Source organism: Abrus precatorius, unplaced genomic scaffold (assembly GCF_003935025.1).
Source record: "Abrus precatorius isolate BTA unplaced genomic scaffold, Abrus_2018 Scaffold7, whole genome shotgun sequence".
NCBI lineage: Eukaryota > Viridiplantae > Streptophyta > Magnoliopsida > Fabales > Fabaceae > Abrus > Abrus precatorius.
In genome coordinates, this window is record NW_020874417.1 from 11,963,087 (window position 1) to 11,987,733 (window position 24,647).

The 24,647-nt window shown below is 32.6% G+C and overlaps 1 protein-coding gene across 4 annotated transcripts in view; it reads right to left on the reverse strand.

Annotated features, from left to right (window-relative positions):
* The window catches only part of LOC113873837 (exportin-7-A-like), a 59,356-nt gene extending 50,592 nt beyond the window's left edge, over positions 1-8,764 (reverse strand). For 2 of the 4 annotated variants that reach the window (XM_027512180.1, XM_027512179.1), the window contains exons 1-3: positions 4,606-4,846; positions 4,063-4,223; positions 996-998 (exon numbers count right to left, since the gene is read on the reverse strand). In XM_027512180.1, the coding sequence (XP_027367981.1) occupies positions 996-998; positions 4,063-4,223; positions 4,606-4,846 (405 nt within the window). Of the gene's footprint in view, positions 1-995; positions 999-4,062; positions 4,224-4,605; positions 4,930-5,122; positions 5,230-8,497 lie in introns of those variants that run through there. The other 2 variants (XM_027512177.1, XM_027512178.1) reach the window with 2 other exon arrangements.
* Between the last annotated feature and the right edge of the window lie 15,883 nt (positions 8,765-24,647).

Here is a 24,647-nt window from a genome sequence, read left to right on the forward strand (position 1 = left end):
GGTGGCCAAAGCTCATACACAAATATTTGGTTTAGACTACAGACACTCTTCTTAGTAGCCAAAATGACATTTGTCTAGCTACTCATATCTATGGTTGTTCTTTGTCACTGGCCTCTTTTTCCGTTTGATATCAAGAAATGTTTTCCTTCATGGTGATCTTGAAGAAGTCGTATACATGGAGAAACCTCCTAGATTTGTTGTTGAAGGGAAGTCTTCAAGATTTCTTTGTCGTCTCTGGTAATCCCTTTATGATCTCAAACAATCTCCAAGGGCATGGTTTGACAGATTCAACATGGTGGTTCAACAATCTGGCATGACTCTAAGTGAAGATTTGTGGAAGGATATGGTAAGATTGCAAGACCTTTGACTCAATTGTTAAAAAAGGAAGGGTTCAAATGGAATGAAGAGGCCCATTAGGCTTTTGAGACCCTAAAATTGTTTCTCAATTACTGAACTGGGCAGTTCCAGATTTTTCTAAACCTTTCACAGTTGAGACTAATGCATCCAGTAAAGGGCCAGGTGCAGTATTATTACAAGAAATACCATTGGCATTTTGGAGTCACGCTTTGTTAGAAAAAGGACAGATCAAATCTGTATATGAAAGAGAATTGATGGTAGTAGTTCAAGCTGCACAAAAGTGGACAGACAAAACGCCTTAAATTTGATGGAAGAACAATTTAAACAAGCTTCCAAGCTCATTGAATTCAATTTTGAAATACAATATAGGCCTGGCAAGGAAAATACAGCAGTTGATGCTCTTCCTCGGAAGGTTTTGTTCTCTGCCATGTCAATTTTACAAACAAAAGAGTGAGAGGATTGAGAACTAAAAATTCAAAAGGACTCTCGACTGTATGCATTAATGTAAGACTTATTGGTGGATCCTAGAGCACATACAAACTTTGAGTTACAAGAGAGACGAATGTATTACTATGGAAAGCTAGTATTACCAAGGCATTTCCCGCAAATTCAAGAAATCAAAAGGGAATAACATGTACCCCCTATGGGCAATGTTGAATGGATACAGGTACGGTATATGGCATTTTATAAAAACATAGGTTTCAGGTACATTGATTATAAAAATAAAATATATATATATACACACACACATATAGGGTACAGATACGACATTTAAGAGAATACTTAGTGTTTTATACTTACTAGAAAGGAATGAGGAGAGAGATGGAGTTTGGGATGAAATGTGAAGTTTTACAGCCAATGTCCATTTCTACAAAAGTTTGGTCAGATATAATGATGAACATTGAAGAATTATCCAGGGCTAAAAAGGAAACCATCTTAGTAGTTGGACAGACCTAACAAATATGCCCACTTTTCGGTCCTCACTCACCCCTACTCTGCTGCTGATGTGGCTCAGCCTTTTGTGCAAGAAATTGTCAAATCCCACGTTTCCCTCAACTACAGTCTCTAATTGGGATCAAATCTTCTGCAGTATATTATGGAAAGAATTGTTCATGCAGGTTGGCACTAAACTGAAATTTAGTAGTTCAGTTAGTACTTCTTACTACCCTCAAACGGGTGGTCAAAAGAAGGTGGTGGAACATTGTTTGGAGACTTATTTACATTGCATGATAGGGTCGAAGCCCAAGAACTGGACGGATTGGTTGAGTTAGGCTGAATTCTGGTTCAACACGAATCATAGTGCTACTACAAAGATGACCCATTTTAAAGCATTATACGAACGTGGTCCTCCTTTACTTTTGAAGGGCACTAATTTTCCATCTAAAGTGGATAGTGTGAATCAATTGCAACAGCAACAAGATGAAGTATTGAGAGATTTAAGAGGCAATTTGTGTAAGGCACAGGCTCAAAAGAGATTGCAGGCCAATAAACATAGGCGTGAAGTAGTTTCTCAAGTGGGTGATTGGGTTTTCTTGAAACTACAACCATACAGATTATGATCACTAGCTAAGAGATCAAATGCTAAGTTGAGTCCAAGGTTATGTGGCCCTGTTAAATCTTTAGATCGCATTGGCCAGGTGACATATAAGTTGTAGTTACCTGAGCATAGTCATATCCACCCTATTTTTCATGTGTCTCTCCCCAAACTAGTTGTGCATCTTGCCACCACGCCACAACCTCTACCTCCTATATTGTTAGATGAGCATGTTATGGAGGTAATCCCAGAACAACTACTAGATACAAGGACAACCTCCCATGCTGAGTTAGAAGTCCTTCCCAAATGGAAGAAGCTTCCAAATTGTGAGAATAGTTGGGAATCTGCTGCCACGATCCAAGAGGTATTCCCAGATTTTCACCTTGAAGATAAGGTGGCTCTTCCAGGGAGTATTGATAGGTTCACAAGAGTGTACAATATGAGCTCATACAGGTAAAACAATTTTAGTAAATCAAATAAATTTTTTTGACATTGCATCTATTGAGTTGTATGCATGGAGACCTTTCCCTACTGCATGCAACTTAATTTTGAACGAACCAAACACACTAAGATTGATTGACACTTCATCCAAGAGAAGATTGCATCTGGAGAAATTACCAAATCACTTAAGGAACCAAGAATATTGTATCAATGCCTTTGACATATACATTCCAGCTTAAGGGGGAATACTTTGAAACGAAGGTTGTCAAAATCGAGTTTCAAGGTTGGAGCGGAAGGGGAGTCTTGGACCATAGGATCAATGATACAATATCTGAATTATAAAGTTGCATAAGTTTTTACCAAAACAAAAGCAACATATCATAAAGCAAAAAACACTGCCACCAAAAACACTGGAACCAGCCTCATTAACACTGCCAAAAGTACCATTGTTACCACCTTCATAAAGCAAAAAACAAAATACACAGCAACAAGAAAGAGACGCGGCAATAAAGTACCCCACAAAGAAGGAGAACACAACACGCAAAGCAGCAGAGGAACGCAACACCAACAGAGGGAAAAGTAGATAGGTAGACACAAAGAAGGAGGAAAAGTGGAGAGGCAAACACAGAAGGATGAAGCAGAATGCAACACAGATGCAGAACAGCAGAGGCACGAAACCACAATTGTGTTTTCAGAGGAGAATGTTTGGGAAAAAGGTAGAAATGTGTAAATGATTTGGGAGAAACATAGTTGGTTTCAAAAAGACCAAAAGAATTAGGGCTTTTTAAAAGTCAGGTCCACAACCTGATCCACATTGAATGCAAGTTTGACACGTTTGGAGCACGCCACTCCAACGACTTAAGCCTCAACATGACATTCCAGGCCGCCTAAGCAGGACTCACAGAAGGGTGAAAAAAGCGTTGAATCATGCTATTCAACACTCCAAAGCACAATTTTGACAAAATTGCTTGAAACTACACTAATTAATGACTTCCAAGTAGCCTAGATACTCTGTACTTAGGAAATACAATTAGAATTATTAGTACAATGATTTTTCCTATTATTATCATAGGTAGGTAGGTTGGTAGGTAAACAGATAGATAGAAGGGAAAATCCAACAAGACCTGAAGAGATGCTGGAAGGACAAACATTCTAAGCTACTACTAGAGATCTCAATCCAGCCCATGCACCAAGACTATGCAAAGAACAGTAAGAGGAAGAGCTTTCTGTGGTTACTAAGCCATAGCAAATCATTAGCATTAACCCTATTAACTTCCACAGAACAACCAAAAGCTTTGAGCCTTTGACTTTCACCACTGGCTGCAGCCATAGATTTCCAAGTCAATCAAGAAGTAATTTCCAACTTTTGAACAAAAGCTGTGCAAAATCTTACAGGGAAAATAGAACTCTGGCATTCCCAACCCAAGAATACCTCAAGGCGCAATTTTGAAGAAAAAGATGAGAAACCTAAACATAGACCTACACTACAACCAATTTATGTTGAACTTCAATAAATAAGTGATGGCATCTAAAATCAAAAGTCAGAGACACCATTCATTGACGAAAAAAAGTTAACTAACATGATGTTTCCATTAGTTTTTGAAATATAGACTTCGATACAATTAATTAAACATCAAGAAAATGGAATGTACAAAAACAAAATAGCTGTGAGATGTACAAATGACAGGTTCACATGGACACAGCTATGTTATTAAAACATGACATGTCACCTGACTCAAGAAGTTCATTGCCTCTTTAACAACATCCCTGAATTTGTCATCATCAAGCCAACCATACTTTGTAATGCGACAAAAGAGTTGGATCAAGGATCCAAGCACAAAGGGCTCCAGTTCAGGTCCTTTGCTAGCCAGATAGTTTATGAGATAGTTTCCTTCAGAAAAGTAGCAATTTGATCAATTTGGGTTAAAAGAAAATAGCAAATGAAGCAACCAGAGTATGATAAAATTGACAGCAACCCAATCCAAATATTATACCCATATTTCCCAAAAACAACCTTCAAAGAAATATGGGAAAATAGCCCACAGATAATCCATAAAATAAGTTGATACCAATTCAAGAACAAAGAGTTTAATATATGCAAAAATAGGTCTACCAAGTATTGAAGAATGTTATATCATAATGCTAAAACCTCAGTGCGTAAAATCTTCTTAGGGAAAAAGATGAATAATATGATTTTGCCCACAGACCCATGCCAAATATATAGAGCCCCTAAAATACTCCTAGTCATAATCATCAACAAGCAAGAATATTACGAATATCAATTCGGAGCTGTAAAGGAAGGCTTTGCTCTGTCACTTGCTTCAACAAGCTCGAACTAGCCAACATCAAAGCATATGGAGAGGATGCATTATCCAGAACATATTGGCACCGTGAAATGTAGTCAGTATTTAAGGAAAAGCATTTCAGGGTATTTTCGGCATGTGCTCTCTCAACAGAGTCCTGCGAATTATAAAGCCTTTCACACAATGCTTCTAGTTGTGCCAAAGTCTCCATTCTTCACTGCTTAGGATGTGTATCCAACAATTCAGATGAAGAAATCAGTTCTTCTCCTTTTTCCACGCATAACCAATATAAATCTACAAGATTTCATGTGAATTCAAGTATATATTTAGAGATGGAAATACAAAAAAGAATATAAAGAAAGCCTCAAACCAATACAAATTATCAGACACCATCAAAGTTGATCAATTTGGATATAGTAGCACTCAAATGTTAAATGTTTACAGGTGTACAAGATAGTGTTTTCAAATCTGAAACTGTTTGAATTACAAGAATACTCTAAAATACAAAGACAGCTCTGCATAAATGGATCACAGCAGAAGTCATCATCAAATCCAGTCACAAAAGCACTTGTCCAAGAAATGACCAGTATTGTCCTGACAGAAAAAAGGAAAAGTCAATATTATTTCAAAGCAACCATTCATAATATAAAATCATCAACTAAATAGAAAAAGCTATTTTGTAACCACATAGTAAAGAAAACAGAGACATATAAACAACCATCATTATCACAACTTACTCTCCTTTGTCAAGAAATTGCTTTGAATTCTGAGCCAATCTTTGTTAAGGGTTTAAGAACAACAGCATTAAAACTAGACAAATATGGCATCTACCTATACCTGTACAGATGAATGCCTATATAATATACAACATTCCACTCAAAAAATGAAATGAAGGCAGACTCCAATGCCTTCAAGGCTAAAAGAAGAAAATATATTCACAGCGCAGTGCAACTCATACTCAATGAAAGAAGTGATATCCTCTCCTCAGTTATTAATTTTTGTACAGGCCTGGCTAGTAGCATGAATGTTCCTTATTCTCGTTACAATAGGGTGTGGTAAGAGATCAAATTCAAAATCCATCCTTGGACCATAGTTATCAATAGCAGGTAATAGCAGCGCTATAGCAAAATTGCAGAGTGGAGCACCAACAGGCCACTACAAAATTTGAATAGCAGAGCATTTTTAAATAGTGGCCACAATAGTTACCAAAATAGCAGCCAAAGTGGTGCTAGAGTAAAACTTTAAAAAACAATTCATCTTTGCCCTAAAAAAAAGCACTCTTTTGGTGAATTATTTTACTTTTATTCTTATTTACTTGTATGTTTTGCTTAAGAGTTATAACTTTTATTTTTAATTATAAATATGTCATGGATTTTGAGTTTATTTTTAAAAATTTTGAGCATTTGTGTATATAGCATATTAGTATAAATTATTTAATTTGTATATAAAATTTCTAAATAGCACTCATCCCGCTATGTGCTACCCCATATTAGCATTTTCGGCGTCGGCCACTACACGTCACTATCCAAGATTGATAATTATGCCTTGGACTTCTCCTAACATCTTAAGCTTTTAATTATTCATTTATTGACACAAAATAGGATTGCTTAATCTGCTTTACATAAATAAATAAGCACATATATTCATTATTTAGGAAACCCCCCCCCCCACCACTATTAGCAAACTATATTTAGGTCACCACACCATAACACCTTAAAGATGGGAATCCACAATAAATGAGCAATTACCGAGTTTTGAACATGGTTTCTCACGCTTGAAGAAGGGTACATAAGTGTCAGGAAATAATGGGACTCAAGCCCTAAATTTACCTTGGGATGCCAATTTGGACCCACAGTGAGCAACTATCGGTTATTTTTTCATAAACAAATAATTTATTAAGAAACAAAGGAAAGATACAAATGCATGAGGACAAGAAATCCTCAAAACAATATCAATAATGACTAATAAAAGGAAAAGGAAAAAAAGACTACAAACAAAATACATGTAACACAGCATGCCAATCTCTCTATAGATGGGACATCCTCCAGAAAAGACCATTTGCAAAACACCACAAAGAAACAAAATGAACTACTTGATCCCAAATACACATCATGCAACATTCCAACAATAAAAATATTTTATTTCCAGCCATATACAGAAAACAACTGCAAATTGAGAATAACACCAAAGCCTTTTGGCATCATTGGTGCCAAAAACTATAAAATTAACACACAGAAACATACTGAGACCCTTGGGGCAAACCCAATCATCACTAAGATGAACTCAGGGTTTGGCAAACTAAATAAACTATATCTGAATAAAGGAAAGAAGATATATTTTAGAATGAAGTTAGCAATCAATACTGACTTGAGAAGTTGATTGAGACTCCAACATAAAGGGACCCACTCAGTGCATTTCAAAGAAGCCAAATGGCATGCTTAAGTAGCCAAAGGCAACAAATTGATGCAAGGCACACCCGTCTGATGCCTTAGGGCAGCCTTTTTAATTCAGGTGAGGCACAACTTTTCAGCATCTTTCAGATTACTATAATAAACAAAACACAGTCACTCAACTTACTATTTGAAATGAAAGGGGAAGGTAGTCATAACCAGTGTAAGTCTTTTAGGTTCTTAGTAGCAGGCACCTAAGGGTATTATAGATTGAACATCTTAATTGTTATTTTACAAATGAACATTGTGCATGAGTAGTTAATTTATTCAGTAACTTGATCCAAATCAGTCAGATACTTTACTATTTTCTTCTCTTTCTAATGTTAACACCTTTGTCCGATGAGGCATCCATTTTTTGGTGCCTCTCGCTTCAAACCATTAAAATCACCTTTTGCCTTTGATTACCTCGGAACCACTACTTCTAGACAAACAGGTCATTGGCAAAGTCATCACACACCAAATATTATCAAATTTAACAAGTTATCAATTTTGATCCCCTACAATCAATGCATGGTAGGAAATACATTAGAGAATAACAAATGTGTTCAATCCTTGTAAATATAGCTAAATTTGGTTTTAGTCATCCAAAGAAATTTTTGTTGATTTTGATCCTCACAAATTTTAAAGTTTTTTAAAACCAGTCCCCATCACCATTACCAATAACTTAGCACGCACCTAGACATGCTACCTCAGCATGGTAGCTGATATGGTATTGTTAGATACATGCCATGCTACTAACTTACTAAGCAATGACAGGACCATTTTAAAAAAAATTTAAAATTCATAAGGAACAAATTCAACCAAAAATTTTGGAGAATCTCAAATAACATCACTAACTATTACTAAGAGCACCATGAAACACTGCCGACAAGTAACCCCCTTCCCCTTTCTTCAGTCAAGTGACAACCACCTTTCACCATGCAGTGGAACAATAACACAACACATCAGCACGTAAGGTGACAACAAACATTTACTTTGCTCACACGAAGGTCTTATGTAATCCTAGCACAATGCTAGCATACAGTAATCACGAAGAGTGAACAAAGCCACAGAAGGAAAAGAAAAAAAAAAAACAGTTTATGAAATCAAACACAAAGAAGAAAAACATTATCAGAACAAATTTTGACATCACAACGCACAAGCAAAAGCAAATTTCCGAACACAGTAATCGACACATAATTACAATTAAAAATCTATCAAGAGAGGACTAAAACATGTTTGGATTCAACACAGCAAGGTGTTTGCACAGTTGATCATCGACTGTAGCATATTAACATACATCAAAAGCGCAGAAAAACAATCCAAAAATAAATAAATAAATAAAACCTAATTATCCATGTACAAACACAAATACTGAGAGCAGTAGGAGAAACCGAATAAGGATTTTCTGAGATTGTAAAGAAGATTCTTACAAAGAGCAACAATGACGAAACTGCGAGAGCGAGTTTGGGAAGATTCTAAGGCTAAAAGCAGCGTTTAAGCGTAGCGGTGAGTGTGGTGTGGAAGGGATAAGAGAGAGAAGTACGAGTTTCTCAGTTTTGAGAAGCACGAAAATGCAGAGTGAGGTCTCGCGTGTGTGGGAGCTTTTATAGGACGATTACGCCCACGCCATTGTTTATTTTTTCTTTCTCTCTCTTTCTTGGGGGGTGTGTGGACCCACCACCGCGGAATTTCTTGAGACCTGCGGTTGGACTAGGCTGCCCGAGTTTTTCGGATAGGAATAGATGATTTTTCGGTAAGAAAAAAAAAATTATCTAACGTGATTATAAATTTATTTTAGACAACGAAGAAGCCGCACTCTTTCAAACATAATTTTTTATTATGTCAACTTCGAAACAAATTACTGGAAGTAAAATAAAGTATACTATTTTTTTCATAATTAATTTTTTTATATTTTAATATTAAAATCAACTGAAAATAATACGTAAATTACATTTTTTATTGTAATAATTTTATTTTTTTTACTCACTTTTTTATTAAGTTTTAAAAAAATAAAAATAAAAGTTGATAGCTAATTTTTTGTTACTATCCTTATAAGTTTTTTAAATTTATCGTAAATTTTTATTTTATATTTATAAAAATCACATAAAATTTAATTATTTTAAAAGCAAAAGTGATGAAATTTATGTGTTTATAGATAGATTTATACACTTTATCTATCAAAACAATATTAAGGATAATATTTGAGAAACCAGCAAGAACCTCTACTTTTACGTATATATAGTATGAACAAAATTAAATAATTAATGAAAGTAATTAATCACATATTATGATATTAACTTATTGTTACTCAAATAAATATGTATAAGTAAATATAATCATAATATTTAATAGTTAAAGATTATTGAGGTGTTCACTATAAAGAAAATTGTTTCTACTACTAAGTTTATGTACCTTATATGTGTGTTATTTAAGGCATTAATGTCTCTAATATGATGATGTGATAATTAGATTAATATTTAAATTTATTTTGATATTTTTTTAGAAGATAAATTACTTATTTTTACTTATTGATAAAGTTCTTTCTCTCTCTTTTCTTTTATTTTTATTTTTCTTAAATCACTACAACAAAAATAATTTTTAACAGTAATTTTTATAATTTTTAGTGGCAATAAAAATAGTCTTTAAAAATTTTATTGGCAAAAAATTATTTGATATTGTATCCAATGTTGATAAAAGTTTTATTGACTATTATAAAGAATGCTAACAAAAAATTTAATTTATTATTGCTAAAAACTTTAATTCATAATGGCAAATATTAATAAAAATTTAAATAGCCACTAAATTTATTTTAAAATTTATTTTTTATTTATTTACTAGCTTTTATTATTATTTGTAAAAATTTAAAATTATTTTTATTAATAATTTATAATCTCTTAAATATTAATAATTTGATTAGTAAAAATTTTAATTACAATAAAATACATACAATTATGTCAAATAAATAACAAAATTATTTCAAATAAAAATTGTCTTGATTTTATATAAAACACGTAACAAATTGTACTTATGTCATCAAATAAGTTCAAATTCAAAAAATTACTCTTAAATAAGACATAAAAGTTATTAAATAACACACACCCTCCAACAAAGTAAATTTGGATTACACACCGTTACTTTTCTAAGCTACTAAAAATGGCAAGACAGTGAACATTCATAAGTAAATGTTGTGAAGCCATTAAACCCACTATTATTTTCCTTAAACTTGTCAATTAATCCCTGTAATACATAATTAAAAACTCAGATATTCCCATAAGCAAAATACAAATGCATCATCTTCATTTTATCATAAATTGTTTCATTAGAATTCAACTTTTGGTTCATACTATAAAATAAATCATTCATAAATCACCAAAATTTCACTGACGAAACATAATGTGTTTTTAATAATGTTATAGTCAACTATCAAGAGATAACTTCATGCAGAACTTGAAAGTATGGGAACTTAGTCAAATTCATGTTGAATATATTCTCATTTTAGTCTTTCATATAGCAAACATAGTCAATTTATAACGTTACAACATCACCACTTAACTTTCTAATAATATACCCATTTCAGCATCATGGAATAGTAGCATGTAATATATAATATGACATGTAATTAAAATACTTGTTGAGCTAAACCATGACATGAAGCTTTTGAATCTCCACATCTTTCACCACTTGACTTTCCAAGAGAGTTGCTACACATAACACAAATACCACAGAAGATTGCAAATTAATAACAATAATTCTATAATTATAATGGATAAATCTATTAAAAACATAAAAACAACAAGAATGAGCATTATATTAACACATAAAAATAAAAATATAATACTATGAGAAAGTGCACACTTTTTATCAGCACCATGAGTGAAGTGCTTGTTCTACTTGTTCAAGGCTACTATAAGCATAAGGAATCTAGAAAATATTATGTTATGAGAAAATAAACTTATCTTATAGTAACACCTTTTAAGAAAAAAAATAAAGTTTAAAAGCTTAATTTGAGAACCTTGCTACAATTTTGAGTTCCAGGTAACTCAGTAGTAAAAAATTTACCCATAACTTGTCTCATGAAAGGCAACTCTAATACTAATTTGTCCTAATTTTGTTTCATCAAACTCATTTCAGCGTCGTGTTTTTCCTTTAGTTCTTTTATCTCTTGTTCTAACCTTTGGATAGCTTCATTAGATGTATTATCTATAATAATATTTTTTAAGGAAGATTTACTACCCCATAGCAAAGAAGGAATTGGACCAAGTCTCAAACCACAAACATAGCTACTTCTTTCATTTCCCAACAAGTGTAAACATAAAATTTAAAGCAAGTAAATTGGGGGGAGGTTTGTCAATTTTCATATTTTAATCAAGAGCAAAATGTAAACTAGTGAAATTCAATCAGTTAAGGAGAGTAATCCCTAGTCAATCAATGAGTTCTATCCTTATTCTTTCAAATGATTCAATAATCCCCTATTTTTCCCTTGAATTAAGTTAATCTAACAAGCGAAAATTAACTTTAGCATCCCAATTAAAATTAAGCATCTTAATGGGCTCCAATCTCTATCACTAAGATTAAGCAATCTCAAAGATTGATCAAAATTAAGCAATTTTGGATTAGAATTTCGTTTGGGTAATTTAGGGTTCATTAAGCAATGTTCTCCTCATGTAAATTTCATTTCATTCAGAGATTGGGGTTAATAAATCCAAGAAAAGAAAGAGTAATATTGCCATTAAACCCCAGAATTCAAGAACCATATGAGTTGACTAGGAATTACAAGAGAATTTAGCCTTCCATATGGATGGGCTTCACAAATAAAAGAAAGAAATACAGAAACGTAAACAACATTAATGTAAACTCAATGAGAATCAAAGGAAAATTGATAATCAAAACCTATAATGGATCCCTGGCTGTCACCCGAGGCTCCAAAGCTCTGGAAAGAAAATGTCCTAATTTGGCAAAGAGAATGAAAGAAAATAAAATGTTCAAGTCCCCGTACCCTAATTCCTAAAATCTATTTATAGTGGAAGACATGTCAGCAAAGTGTCCACTTTTGCCTTTGAAAGTGTCCACTTTGGGCCTTGAAAGTATCCACGCGCATATTTACGTAAGCTTGCCAATTCTCTGGAGTTGCCACTTTTGGACTTGAAAGTGGCCACTTTGGATGCGCGTAGCCACTATGAAAGGCAATAGTGGCCACGCACAAATTGCTTCCAAAAGTGGCGTCCTGGAGTTTTCTGGAGTTACTACTATTGGGCTTGAAAGTGGGAACTTTGGATGCGCATAGCCACTTTGAAAGGCAATAGTGGTCACGCGCAAATTGCTTCCAAAAGTGGCGTCCTGGAGCTTTCTGGAGTTGCTACTTTGGAGGTTGAAAGTAGCTACTTTGGAACCTTTAATGTCCAGACTTGCTGTAGTTGCCACTTTTGCTCCTAAAAGTGGCTACTTTGGGGGCAACTTTCATCCAAGGGCCAAGATATCTCAGAATTAACTTGGGGACTCTGCAAAATTATCAAGATAATTAAAATTGTAATCTATATCTATGTAATTAAATGCAAATTAACCAAAAATTAATAAACCTATGATATTTACTCAAAATGTGATTTCTATATTATTTGCACTATCTAAGTCCATTTTTTTCTATCAAAGAGCACCAAAAAGGAAAGTAAAAATATAATAATAAGTGGATTCATCAACCCAAAATGATGTTTCAACTAGTAAATTTCATTGGATCTCATATAGAAAATTTATTACCTTTACTTTATCAGAAACCAAATAAGAGACCCCTTAGTATACGATTTGGTCAATTTTTCAATAAGGCATCTTTTGTCTTATACTCTCATATAAAACTCTTCAAATCACATTTATAATCTTTCTATTTCTTTTTAAACGATTTTTTTGACAAATTTGTTACCACATGCTGTAACACCTTAAATTTAATTTCAATAAATAAGGAATTTCGTAAATTTTTAAAATAATAAAATTTTAATTTTCAATCCAAGTTCATCAAACATTTTCAAATAAAGGAAGGGGTTACAAATTATATCAACCAGTTACTACAGAACTTATTCAAATACAATAGTTTTCAAAATGATATCCTAAGTCCCATAGCAGTTCCATCCACCCCTTCACTGAGTCTGGTGCTGATCGTCTTGATTACCTGAAAAATGAATGTAAGGGTGAGTACTCTACACTACCAAAACACACAATTAAGCATAGAGTCTCACCTCCAACACATTTTCAATACATTAAACAAATACAATCACAAGCAGCATTTCACATCCATAAGTATAATTCATAAACCCATGCATACGCACACCAGTCACATTCACCGCAGTACTGTAATCACAGATTTACACCATGAATGGTCGTCAGTTACCCGCGCCTCACGGATACCACGTGGGCAGTCATGGGTTGCTCAGTAAAGGTAATGGTCAAAGGTCTAGTCAGGAAGAAAGTGTGTGGCCTGTGGTGCACCTGTTCCGCAGTCGGTGTCACCACCACTCCTTCTTCCCCAAGGTATTTCTACCGTCCTCATCTCTCACACCCTAGTATATCGCTAAACCATTCACAGCACATTATAACGGCGCTAACACGCCCATTCACACATATTCCATTCACGCATGCAATAATCATGCTTATACACGGCACACAGCCCGCACTGCATTCAAATACACGGCACTAGGGCCAAATTCATTTCACATTACACGGCACATAGCCAACATTCATCTATATTACATAGCTCTCGAGCCCATATTTGTTCACACACCGCAATACATAGCAAAATTCTATCAACCACATATTCTCTCATCCATACACATATTATTCATATATCATGGCACATGACCCACATCATATTTCACAGTAATTTCCTATCCTCTAGTCAGCCACATCACAATATTCAACTAAATAACGGTACATCGCATACAAAGAGTAGGGTAGAGTCCTCCTTTACCTCGGATTGAAGACCCACGTCCGAACCCAACCACAGAAATGCCCCAACACGGCTTTTGGCCTAAACACATGGAAGAATTTCATGAGAACCCCAAAAATCACCAAGAACAGAGAATGGGAAGGAAAACAAAAACCTTAATCGTTTAAAACTCACCTCCAAACGTTTTCCACACAAATCTGAGCTCCAATCTCGCTCCTGAACGGCTTTTGAGGCAATATAATAGGTGAAAAAGGGTTTGGAGACGAGAGGATCAAAGGAATTTCGAAGGAAGAGGGAGAAATAACTCTCTCCTAACCCGGACCCCTTTAAATCATTTTTCTGGTCGGGACACTCTCACTGCAGTGACACACCCTCTCGCTACAGCGAAAAAATCAGAGAAAATTGCACTCTGGTTTCTGTAGACTCTCATTACAATGAGACACTTTCGCAACAGCGAGATTGCACCCAGAAATGCACCACAAACTGTCGTTCTTTCGCTACAGCGAGACATCTCTCGTTACAGCAAGAAAGTGACAGTTTCAGTCCTTCCTCCCAGGGCCCGCTCGCTACAGCGAGAATCCTCTCGCTGCTGCGAGAACAGCCCAGTATCTCGCCCTGAACTTAGACACTTAGCTTATTTCAGCCCAACCAGTCATGCATACACCCATCCACATATTCACAACATATATCTAAAAAAATACACACATGAATATACATTTATATTTATATAATTATCAATAATTAATATTACAAAATTCGGGGCGTTATACTTGAAGGATCAAAAACTTATACAAATAAACAATAAAGTTACAAGCTCATATCATGCATGACAAACATGAATCTAAGATTAAATGAACAATAATTAAAAACAATTATTTCATACTCTCACAAATTCCTCCAACTTTAACTTTTCATCTTTGTCAAAAAATATCAAATCATCTATATTTAAAGGTGTCAGTTCAGGAGTTCTAGTTATAATGCCAAGAAAGCTAGAAAGCTTTCGACCTCCCTTTCCTATAGGTTGATTGTGATTATTGAATTTCGCATTTATTATTTTTCCTGTAAGCATATTACATATATCTCTTAATAAGGTTGGACCACGAACTTTTCTTATATTTGAAGAACCTGACATAAAATCATCTAAATGTCATAACTGAATTCAATCTACCATAATAAGTAATATTTCCATACCTAGGAGCATTGTTACTTGTACTTGCATAACTTTTCATTCCATCAAAAGACTTTACATCATTTCCATATTTATGTCTAAACTTCAAAAACGTCAATAACCCATAAAACAATATTTTTTTTACCATGAGCAAGCGCTATAGATTAAGTGTTTATATTGCAAGAAGGACAAGCAAATTGGCTATATGTGCACCATCTAGATAAAGCACCATATACAGGAAAATCATTTATAGTTCACATGAGAATTGGTCACATTTAAAAACTCTCTTTCATAAAGGCATCATAGGTTTCTACTCTCAAATTTCATAATTCATTCAATTCTTCTATCAAAGGTTCTAAAAACACATCAATGTTATTCGTAAGTCTTTTTGGTCCAGGTATAAGTAATGATAGAATGAAAAAAATCTCGTTTCATGCATTACCAAGGTGGAAGATTATATGGTATTAAAATTACTGGCTATGTACTAACACTTTGCATTGTACCAAATGGATTAAAGCAATCAGTAGATAATCCTAGGCAAACATTGCGAAGATCTTTACCAAATTCTAAGTGATAATTTTCAAAAGTTTTCCAAGTTTCAAAATCTACAGGATGTCATAGGACTTGATATTTATTATGCTCTTCATCATGCAATCTTAACAATTTAAAAGTTTTTGAAGACATGAATAATCTTTGCAACCTTGATTTTGGAGGAAAATATCGAAAAAGCATACAACTATCAGGACAAGCATGAATCTTTTCATACTTTAAACCCAATCCTTCAACTATCTTTTTGGTCTCATAATATGAAGAGGGTAACTTTTCTCCTTTAGGCAATGCATCCTTCAATAGTCCAAGTATAGCATTAAAAGACTCATTTGTCCATTTAAACAATCGTTTTATATGATAAAGATGCAACAAAAATGATAATTTGCTAAATTTTGTGCACCTTGGATATAGTTCTTCATGAGAATCTTTCATCAATTGTTCAAACTTCACCTTTGGATGAGATGCGTTTTCTTGTAAGTTTGGCTCCTTATCATCATCAATTTCACTAAAGTTATCATCTATGACTTTGGTATAGCCTCTAAAAGTATCATCTATCATTCCAACCATATCATCACTGCTAGAGGTCTCTTCAAAATTAGCTTCTTCAATACAATTTGACACATTTAGGAACTCTCTATGGCAAAATCAAGTATCATATGATGATATAATACCATTAACCACAAGATGATCATAAGCTTTTGCCCGATTAAATGTGTAATGTAGAACACATTTTTTTATAAGGACACTAAATTGTTTCTCCAGAATTTTTTATGAAAGGCATGATCTTAAAAAATTTCAATGCCATCCAAATATTCTTTACTAACTTTTTCATAGTTCATCCATCTTCTACTTCTAGGAATTTCCATGACTGTTTGATAATTATTACAAAATTAATTTAAAATACCTTAGTATTAAAGTGATAAAGAAATCAAAGTATTTAAATAATTTAAAATAAAGTATTTAACCTAAAATTGAAAAAGCAATCAAATTATAACTCTCAAGGCAAAATAGACAATTGTTACTGGATAAAACAAATTCTTCATTACCAATGTAACAACTGAGAAATATACTAGCAATTGTCTGCATTCAACTTGTTTGATTTTATCTCACGTAGTTTTTAATATAAATGAAACCAATCATGTTAAGTAATTTCAATCAAGTTAATATAAATGAAACTTAAAATTAAAGTTTAACTAATATTCAATAGTAAGGCAAAAGGATCTATCCAAGAGAAAACTATACTCATTGAGTGCTTTTTGCATACTGTCCACAGGTAACGTAATAAAAAAAGACAGAAATTTTGGGTAATTTAAAGTATACTCACAACAGGAAACTGATAGGACATAGCATTGGATAGTTAATTTAAATAAATAAAAAAAAGCACCAACCGCACTAATAGAAAATAATTTAAGCATTCTCTTGGCTTAATTGAAACTTAAAGTAATGAAGCTTGACCAATCTTACTGCAAACAATATAGTTTATTCGTAAACTAACTACAACCTTTTAATGCAAACAATCAAGGAAACTACATATAGATAAATGAATTATCTGTGCCACAATCTTTGGGAATATGCTTTAGTAATAAAGCACAAGAATACAAGTTGATAAAAGTTTCAAGTAGAAAGGAGAATGAAGTATCCAAAAAGAGAATGGAGTTTGAGTGTGTGGTTATTGTGGACAATACTGGTAAGGTAGTAGTTTCATAAGAGTACAATAATTGTAAAAACTTTCTACTTACTAGCTATACCAGACTGGAATGAGCCCATACTGCAATGAGTGAAGGTTGTTCTAATATAAAATCTAGAGACCAAGAGTTTTGTAACATCCTTATTTTTATTCAAGTTAATAAGAATAAAGATTTTGGAATAATATGAAAATTTAGTCAAATTCATTACCGGTTAAATATATCAAATAAAATTATCGTATGTCTTGTTTATTTTGCTCAAACATATAAGAACTTTGAATAATAAAAAAATAATAAATAAAAAATTAAACAAATTTTAAGAAGAAACATTGAAATAAAGTGAACATACATTGTTCTCTTAATATACAAAATATTATCATTTACAAAATATTCATCAAGATACATCAAAATACAATAGGACTATTTTTCAACATTTACAAAATACAAAATATAATAAGTCCTAATAAGTAGCCTATCCATCACACGACCAAGAGACACTAGTCATCCCCGTGTCATCGCTATATCATCAGAGTCGAGTTCATCATCCGATCCCAGATATAGATCGCCAGAGTCTTTAGTAACTTGAGTACTTGTAATCCGCTCAAATGTCCATCGAGATGGTCTCCCAATATGATCGTGGTCATGGTAAGTAAACAGGTAGGTCAATGTTGCTGGGGTCCTCACAGTGCCAGGAAAAATATATACACAAAGAGTATGATGGATTCTACTTACAGGAAAATTAAAAGGAATGCTATAAGCTAATTTCACTTCCATCATAATAATGTCACTAGGTACATCATTTACATATACAGTAATCCTAAAGAAACAACGTCGCTGATACTCATTAAATACATAATTAAGTCTATTAGTTACAGAACTATCTACTAATCTAATCCTCTTAGTGGGTGTTGTCATCTTGGTTCCCTAAAATGTTTACGTAAGGATAAGTCTCTATTTTTGTTAAATAACATACATTTCAATGATATAGATAAAGAAATCATACAAGTATCATATAACAAAATCATTCATCATCTAATTTATTCAACTTAGGTCCATTACTGTTAACACTTTCAGTTCTCTATTTCATTACCCCTGCGATCCCTCGAGGTCTTCCTTAATATAGATAGTTGCTAGATAGCCGCAACTACATGGATACAACGTGTGCCGACTCGACCCCTTTTAGCAAAAGCATAGTCAGGAGTATTAGTCAGGAAACGAGTGTGAGGCTTGTAGTACTCTTACTCTCATTTGTCTTATGCAATTCAACAGGAGTATCTACCACCCTCATTTTTTCAAGACTTCTCAGTCTTCTCCATCTTCCACACTCCAGTGTACCTCTAAACTATCTATATCCATCCTTATTAGATTCTTTTCTCATTTCATTTCTCTTTTCATGTTTTCTACCTCATTTCTCTATATTTTCCTTAGTTCATTATTACATCATATATCACTTAATCATTGCCGAGAGTTAGTTTTCTTGGACTTAGTCCACCATATATATATATGTGTATATATATGACAAAACATATTATTACAATATTTTCATAAACATAAACATAAAAGTTTCTTAGTAATAACATAGAACTCTCCTTACCTTATAAAACTAGTTTTGGTGATGAGAAAGCAAGAGAAGGTTGGTTCATGGACCAAGGTAGTTCTACACCTTCTAGAAAAGAGGTTCTTTGAGAAAAGAAGAAACAAAGAAGATAGAAGTGAAAATGAGAGGTTCGAGCTCTAAGATACTCACCGACGATTCTGTAGAGTCAAAGTTTGAGCTCAGATTCGGGGTAGTTTATGAGTTTTACGGCTTTTATCTGTAATATGGAAGAGAAAGTTCAGAAAAAATGAGAGAGACGTGAGTTGTGAAAGTGAAATGAAATTTTCATGCTAAAAATCTCTTAAATACCCCTCAGCCCTACGCACTCTCGCTTGAGCGAGGAACATCTCACCTGAGTGACAAATCTCTCGCTTGAGCAAAATATGTAGACAATGGTTCTCTCAACGTTTTTCTAGTATGTTCATTTGAGCGAGCTCCATTTCGCCTAAGTCATCACCTGAATGACACAGCTCGCCTAGGTGAGATCTTCATATCGCCTGAGCGAGATCACTCTCGCTAAGCGAGGTGATGGTTGAGCTAATTTTATCCTATCTCGCTTGAACGAGATTGCTCTAAAATAAGATATTTCTGAGCGCTCAATTTTACTTGAGCGAGATCTCTCTTGCTTGAGCGAGATTCCCTGCACTAACATTCTCTAATACTCTTCAAAATATACTCCTAACACATCTTAATGCTATTTAATATCAAACAAAGCATAAATTCTAAATAATGGAAAAGAGGATGTTACAAGTTTTGACTATCGAATCAAAGAAGTGCGAGTAGTGCATGAGCAATACTATATCTATGCTATTGCCCAATCATAACCCTACTATATGAGATTAGTTATCCGTCTCCTCTGATTTTGAAAAAATGTATTACATTAAGTAGAGAATGAGAGTGTCGAACAAGATAAAAGGGGAATTAATTATTGGAAATTATAATGAAATTTAGATTTTAATTAACGACTATTTCTAATAATAGTTACTATAAATTAATTTGTACCGACTAATATTTAATAAATATATTAATTTATATTTAAAAATAATTTACTGGTATGTTATTTATGGTTACTAAATAATTGTCACTAAAGATTATTTTTATTGTAGTGGATGTTGTTATTATGTTTTCTATACATATATCTGTCTAAATTAGTGTAGATAAATTATAGGTCAAACTTTAATTCTTTTGCACTTGAATGTAATTCAGATTTTCTTACACTTTATAAAGGATTGTTCTTACTCTTAATGTTTCAACTAACGTAGGTCATTTGTAAGATTGTATCATTACTCACAATAAACATATTGGTTTAATGTTTAGATTTGAAGTGAACCTTTTTTATTTCTGCATTGTCTAAACATAGAGATGAATATGTATTGTGATTGTTAATATTTTTTATTGCACAAATTATTAGTTGAACCTACCTAAGATATTGTAATTTTTTAACTAAGAATTAGGTAGAATGCCAAGACATTGAGTTTTACTGTACTAGTGATGTGAATAAGGCAAAGATTACTATTATTAAACTGAGTTAGATTTATTATTTCTATTTTTTTTTATCTTACATGAAAAATTGTATAATTTCACTTCTGTACTTCATGCTTCTTCTTCTTTTTTTTGTCATTCAAATGCACGAATTCAAAGTGTAATTCACAATAGACACTTTAGTCTTATACTCAAATTTAAAGTGAGTTTCTTATTTTCTAACTGCCTAGACATAAGAGTTAGGGTTTCGTGTGATTGCTATTAATCCCTAAACTTAATGTTGTTTTTTATTATTGACAACTTGTTAAGTGTGATCCTTAACTAGAAATTAGTAGATTAAGTCAAAACATTGAACATATATTATATTACACTAAAGGATTAGATCCTGCAATGTTGGTGAAAATTTTGAACCCGACATTTATTAGTATATGAAGTGATATTTAAATAAATTCTTAGTTGTCTCATGTTTATGTGATTGTTTAATTTTGTTGTGTTATGTTGTTTTTATTTCTTTTATTAAATTTGCTTCGCATTACTTTACATTATTAGTGTTATTTTACAATTGAATTCTTTATATAACATTTTTCAATTGTTATATATTTCTATCTTATTAACTTAATTAGAAATTGAAGGAAGTATTATTGATAATTTGCCTAATTCTCATAATTGTTTACATCTATAAAATAGACAACTTAGAAGTAATGCATCATAATGTTGGTGTGTAACTAGGAGATAAGCCATAAATGCTTAAAAATAGCCCCTTGGTTGAATGTTGCTACCATTTGCAACACAGTTCTTTAAAGTTAGGAGAGTTCAATTGTCAAATGTTTCGATTCAACCACTCATTTTTTTAATTGCACTAAGTAGTTTTAATAATTTTGGTCAAGCTTATACAATGATCATTGAGTTCCTTTGGAACAACATCAGTCAAGTTTGTTGACCACTTTTGTTGCTTTCAAGTAATAGGCAAATTAAATGCATTCAAGCGTTTAAAAATATTTTGAAACATCTTATATGTTGTATTATTTGTCAATAATTATTTGGGTGACTAGCTAAGTCTTAAAGTTTCTTAAAACAATATTTTTTTGGTTGATTTGTTTAAAGTTTTCACCTTTGCCAATATGTGAATGTAGTTTGGCACATGGAGTGATTCCTTTAAGACAACTATCTCTTTCTAACCCAAAACTTTTTTGGAGAATAACTATTTTCCTTGCAAGCAAAAAGTTACTATTTCAAAGTTATCATTTGGACAACTTTACAAGTTCAACCTATGTGGGTGTGCAATTTAAAACTTGATTTTGAAGGTATTATATTATTCAATTTTATAGTTATTCTTTTTTAGGAAAAAATATTACTGTAACTTCATACTGATTGACAAGCAACTCTACCACCCTTTCAAGACTCTTGGAGAGAAGAAAAATTGAAACAATAAAGACAAGACCTCAATAAGTCGAAGAAGTGACATGCTACTGACTCTAGTAATGTTTGTTTTGGTCTTTTTAACTCAGGCCTTGAATCCCTGACTTAGATGTTATTTTTATAGGTTGTGAAGGATTATACTATTTCAATCGAGAGTTGAAAGAAGGCCAAGGTTACTTGATCATCTTAAACTACCATTCTCATCATTAAGTTAAAGGCACAAATTTCACCAATACCTTTTGTTCATCTTGACTTTCTTTCAGCGACTCATTCTTTCTAATTTTTGGTTTTCACATCCATGACCTATATTTGTAGGTAGAAAGGACCATTAAAGACCAAGGTGACCAAGGTCATGGTTAAGAACAAGAGGTTGAGGACATCATTTTTATTTTTTAGGCAAGCATAATAACTTGAGATAATATTTACTCATTATCTTTAGCTATAATTGATTTCATGTTTTTGCCTTACTTATGTTTTTTACCATTTGTAGGCCTCAATGCATTCACTATTAACTCAAGCTCAACAATAACTCCTTTGGTTGTCGAAGGCAGTTCTTACCACCAAGGTAGTTAAATTCGAGATACTACTTAGGATTGGAAGAAAGAAATAAACACATAACTCGTAGGATCGGAGCACAGATTGTAAGATCCTATCTAACATAATAAAACTATATTTAAACATATATACATGCACAAAAAATAAGATAAATAAGGAACACTAACTTGTTCCTATTCTAGATACTTTAACTCAAACCCCTTTCAAATCATAAGTTGCTCAACGCTAACTTCAACCACCGACCATTCAAGCTATAATTTGTTACCCCTCTTGGAGGAAATGACTATGAATGACCTGGTGAGAATAATCGCACTGTTGGTGGAGAGTTTTGCTGTTAGTTTGACTGACAAGTCCTACTACTTTATTGCATTCAAGGTCATTTAGACAGTGGTTACCCTAGTCAAGGATCAAGTTAATGTCATGCACTTGTTAATATTGATCACGCTTTGATGCGCAAAATGGCAAGCATTCTAAGGTGGTTGACAAGATTCAAAGAGTCCTCAAGGCTGTCAAGGTTATTTTAAATCAACTCACCTTTGAGCAATAGTTAGGTGTGCAAGTCTTCAAAATAATTTTTAATCAAGACCTAATGGTTGCCAGCCAATTAATGCAGCTTAAGTCACAAGTAATACACCTTAAAGTTGTCAAGATGAACTACACTAGCTTCTAAGTTGGAAGGTATCAAAGAGAAGATCACCATTGTTCAAGGTCGACTGAAGCAATTCAAAAATGACATTGAAGCACTTGACAACAGTTAGCAAAAGCCAAAAAGGACAAGGGTTTGTTACCCACAACAATGCAAGGATGAAACGACATGAAAATAGGATAGATAACTTTGCTGAAGTCCCTTAGAGCTGAGAGTAAAGCCATGCTAGAAGGTGCATTGAAAGTGGTCGAAATGATTGAACATTTATCTCTAACTTCTTTAGTTGAATATGTGTTATTAAAAAGAATTTAACAATTTCAAAAGGCCATTCCTAATTACGGACCAATTTTATAAAAATTTAGACTTTTTATCAAGTGATAAAATCACTTTTCAAACTAAGTTATCTTCTTGGAACATTTTTTGTCGAACTCACTTCTTATAATGTGTAATTTTTTCTTTTTGCTTGATGATATTTTCTAAGATAATCAATCTTTCTTCACCTAAACCATTTAACTCATTGAACATTAAATTTTAATAATCATTGGTTAAAATTCAAAGAATAGGTTAAAATTGACAATTCAAAGAATAAAATACAAATTCTAATGATAAATAGGTTAAATTTTTATAGATAAATTGGCAAAATGACATTTATCATGTTAAATAGATTAATACATTTCACATGATATGACAAAGTTAAATAAATATTTTTTAAGACAAAAATAGCACTCTAGTTGTCTTTATATGGAACATAATTATTGAATTTTAATATTAGTTAACGAGATTTTTAACCATAGTTAACTAGATAAATATATATCAAATAATAATATTTGATTGTAGGTTACTAAATTGTAGATCTTGTTACCATATTGAAAAAAGTAAATGTCAATATATGCATAATTATGTTTATCAAACTTTAAAATATAAACAAATTAATACACTACTTATTATGATACGTTAGATTATTGTGTGTCAAAGAAAAGAAAAACATGAATGGAGTCAAAAAAGAGAAGGCTTAATATTTTGGCAAAATCAAGAAAGGTAAGTTTTCATGAAGGAAGAAAGAGCAACTTCATCTTTGAGTGAAATGAAAAAGAAAATGTGTGAATAAAAAATAGAGAAATAACAATATCTTATGGTGAAATCTATAAGAAAAACTTTGACAAAAAAAAAAGTAATCTCTCTTTGTTTTTAGTTTGAGGAGATGAAAAATTCACATTCTCTTTTAAAAACCACACAAATTAAAGAAAATCATTGTTTAACGTGTGTTTCTTTAAAATAATTAGAGATTTTGAATATTTATTTATTTTATTTAACAAAAATATTCCTCTATATACGAGTATTATAGTATAATATCTTACAATATAAACAAATGTCAACGTAAAATTTGTGCTAGGAAAGTGTCAAACTAATGTAAATGTATCATTTACCTTATACTTTATTATTTGTTTCTTCTATTAAGTTGGGCAGTTAAAAGAAAAAAAAGGGTAAACACATAGTTTGTTCAATTTAAATTTAAGCCCTTTATTTTTTTGAGTTATTGATAACATT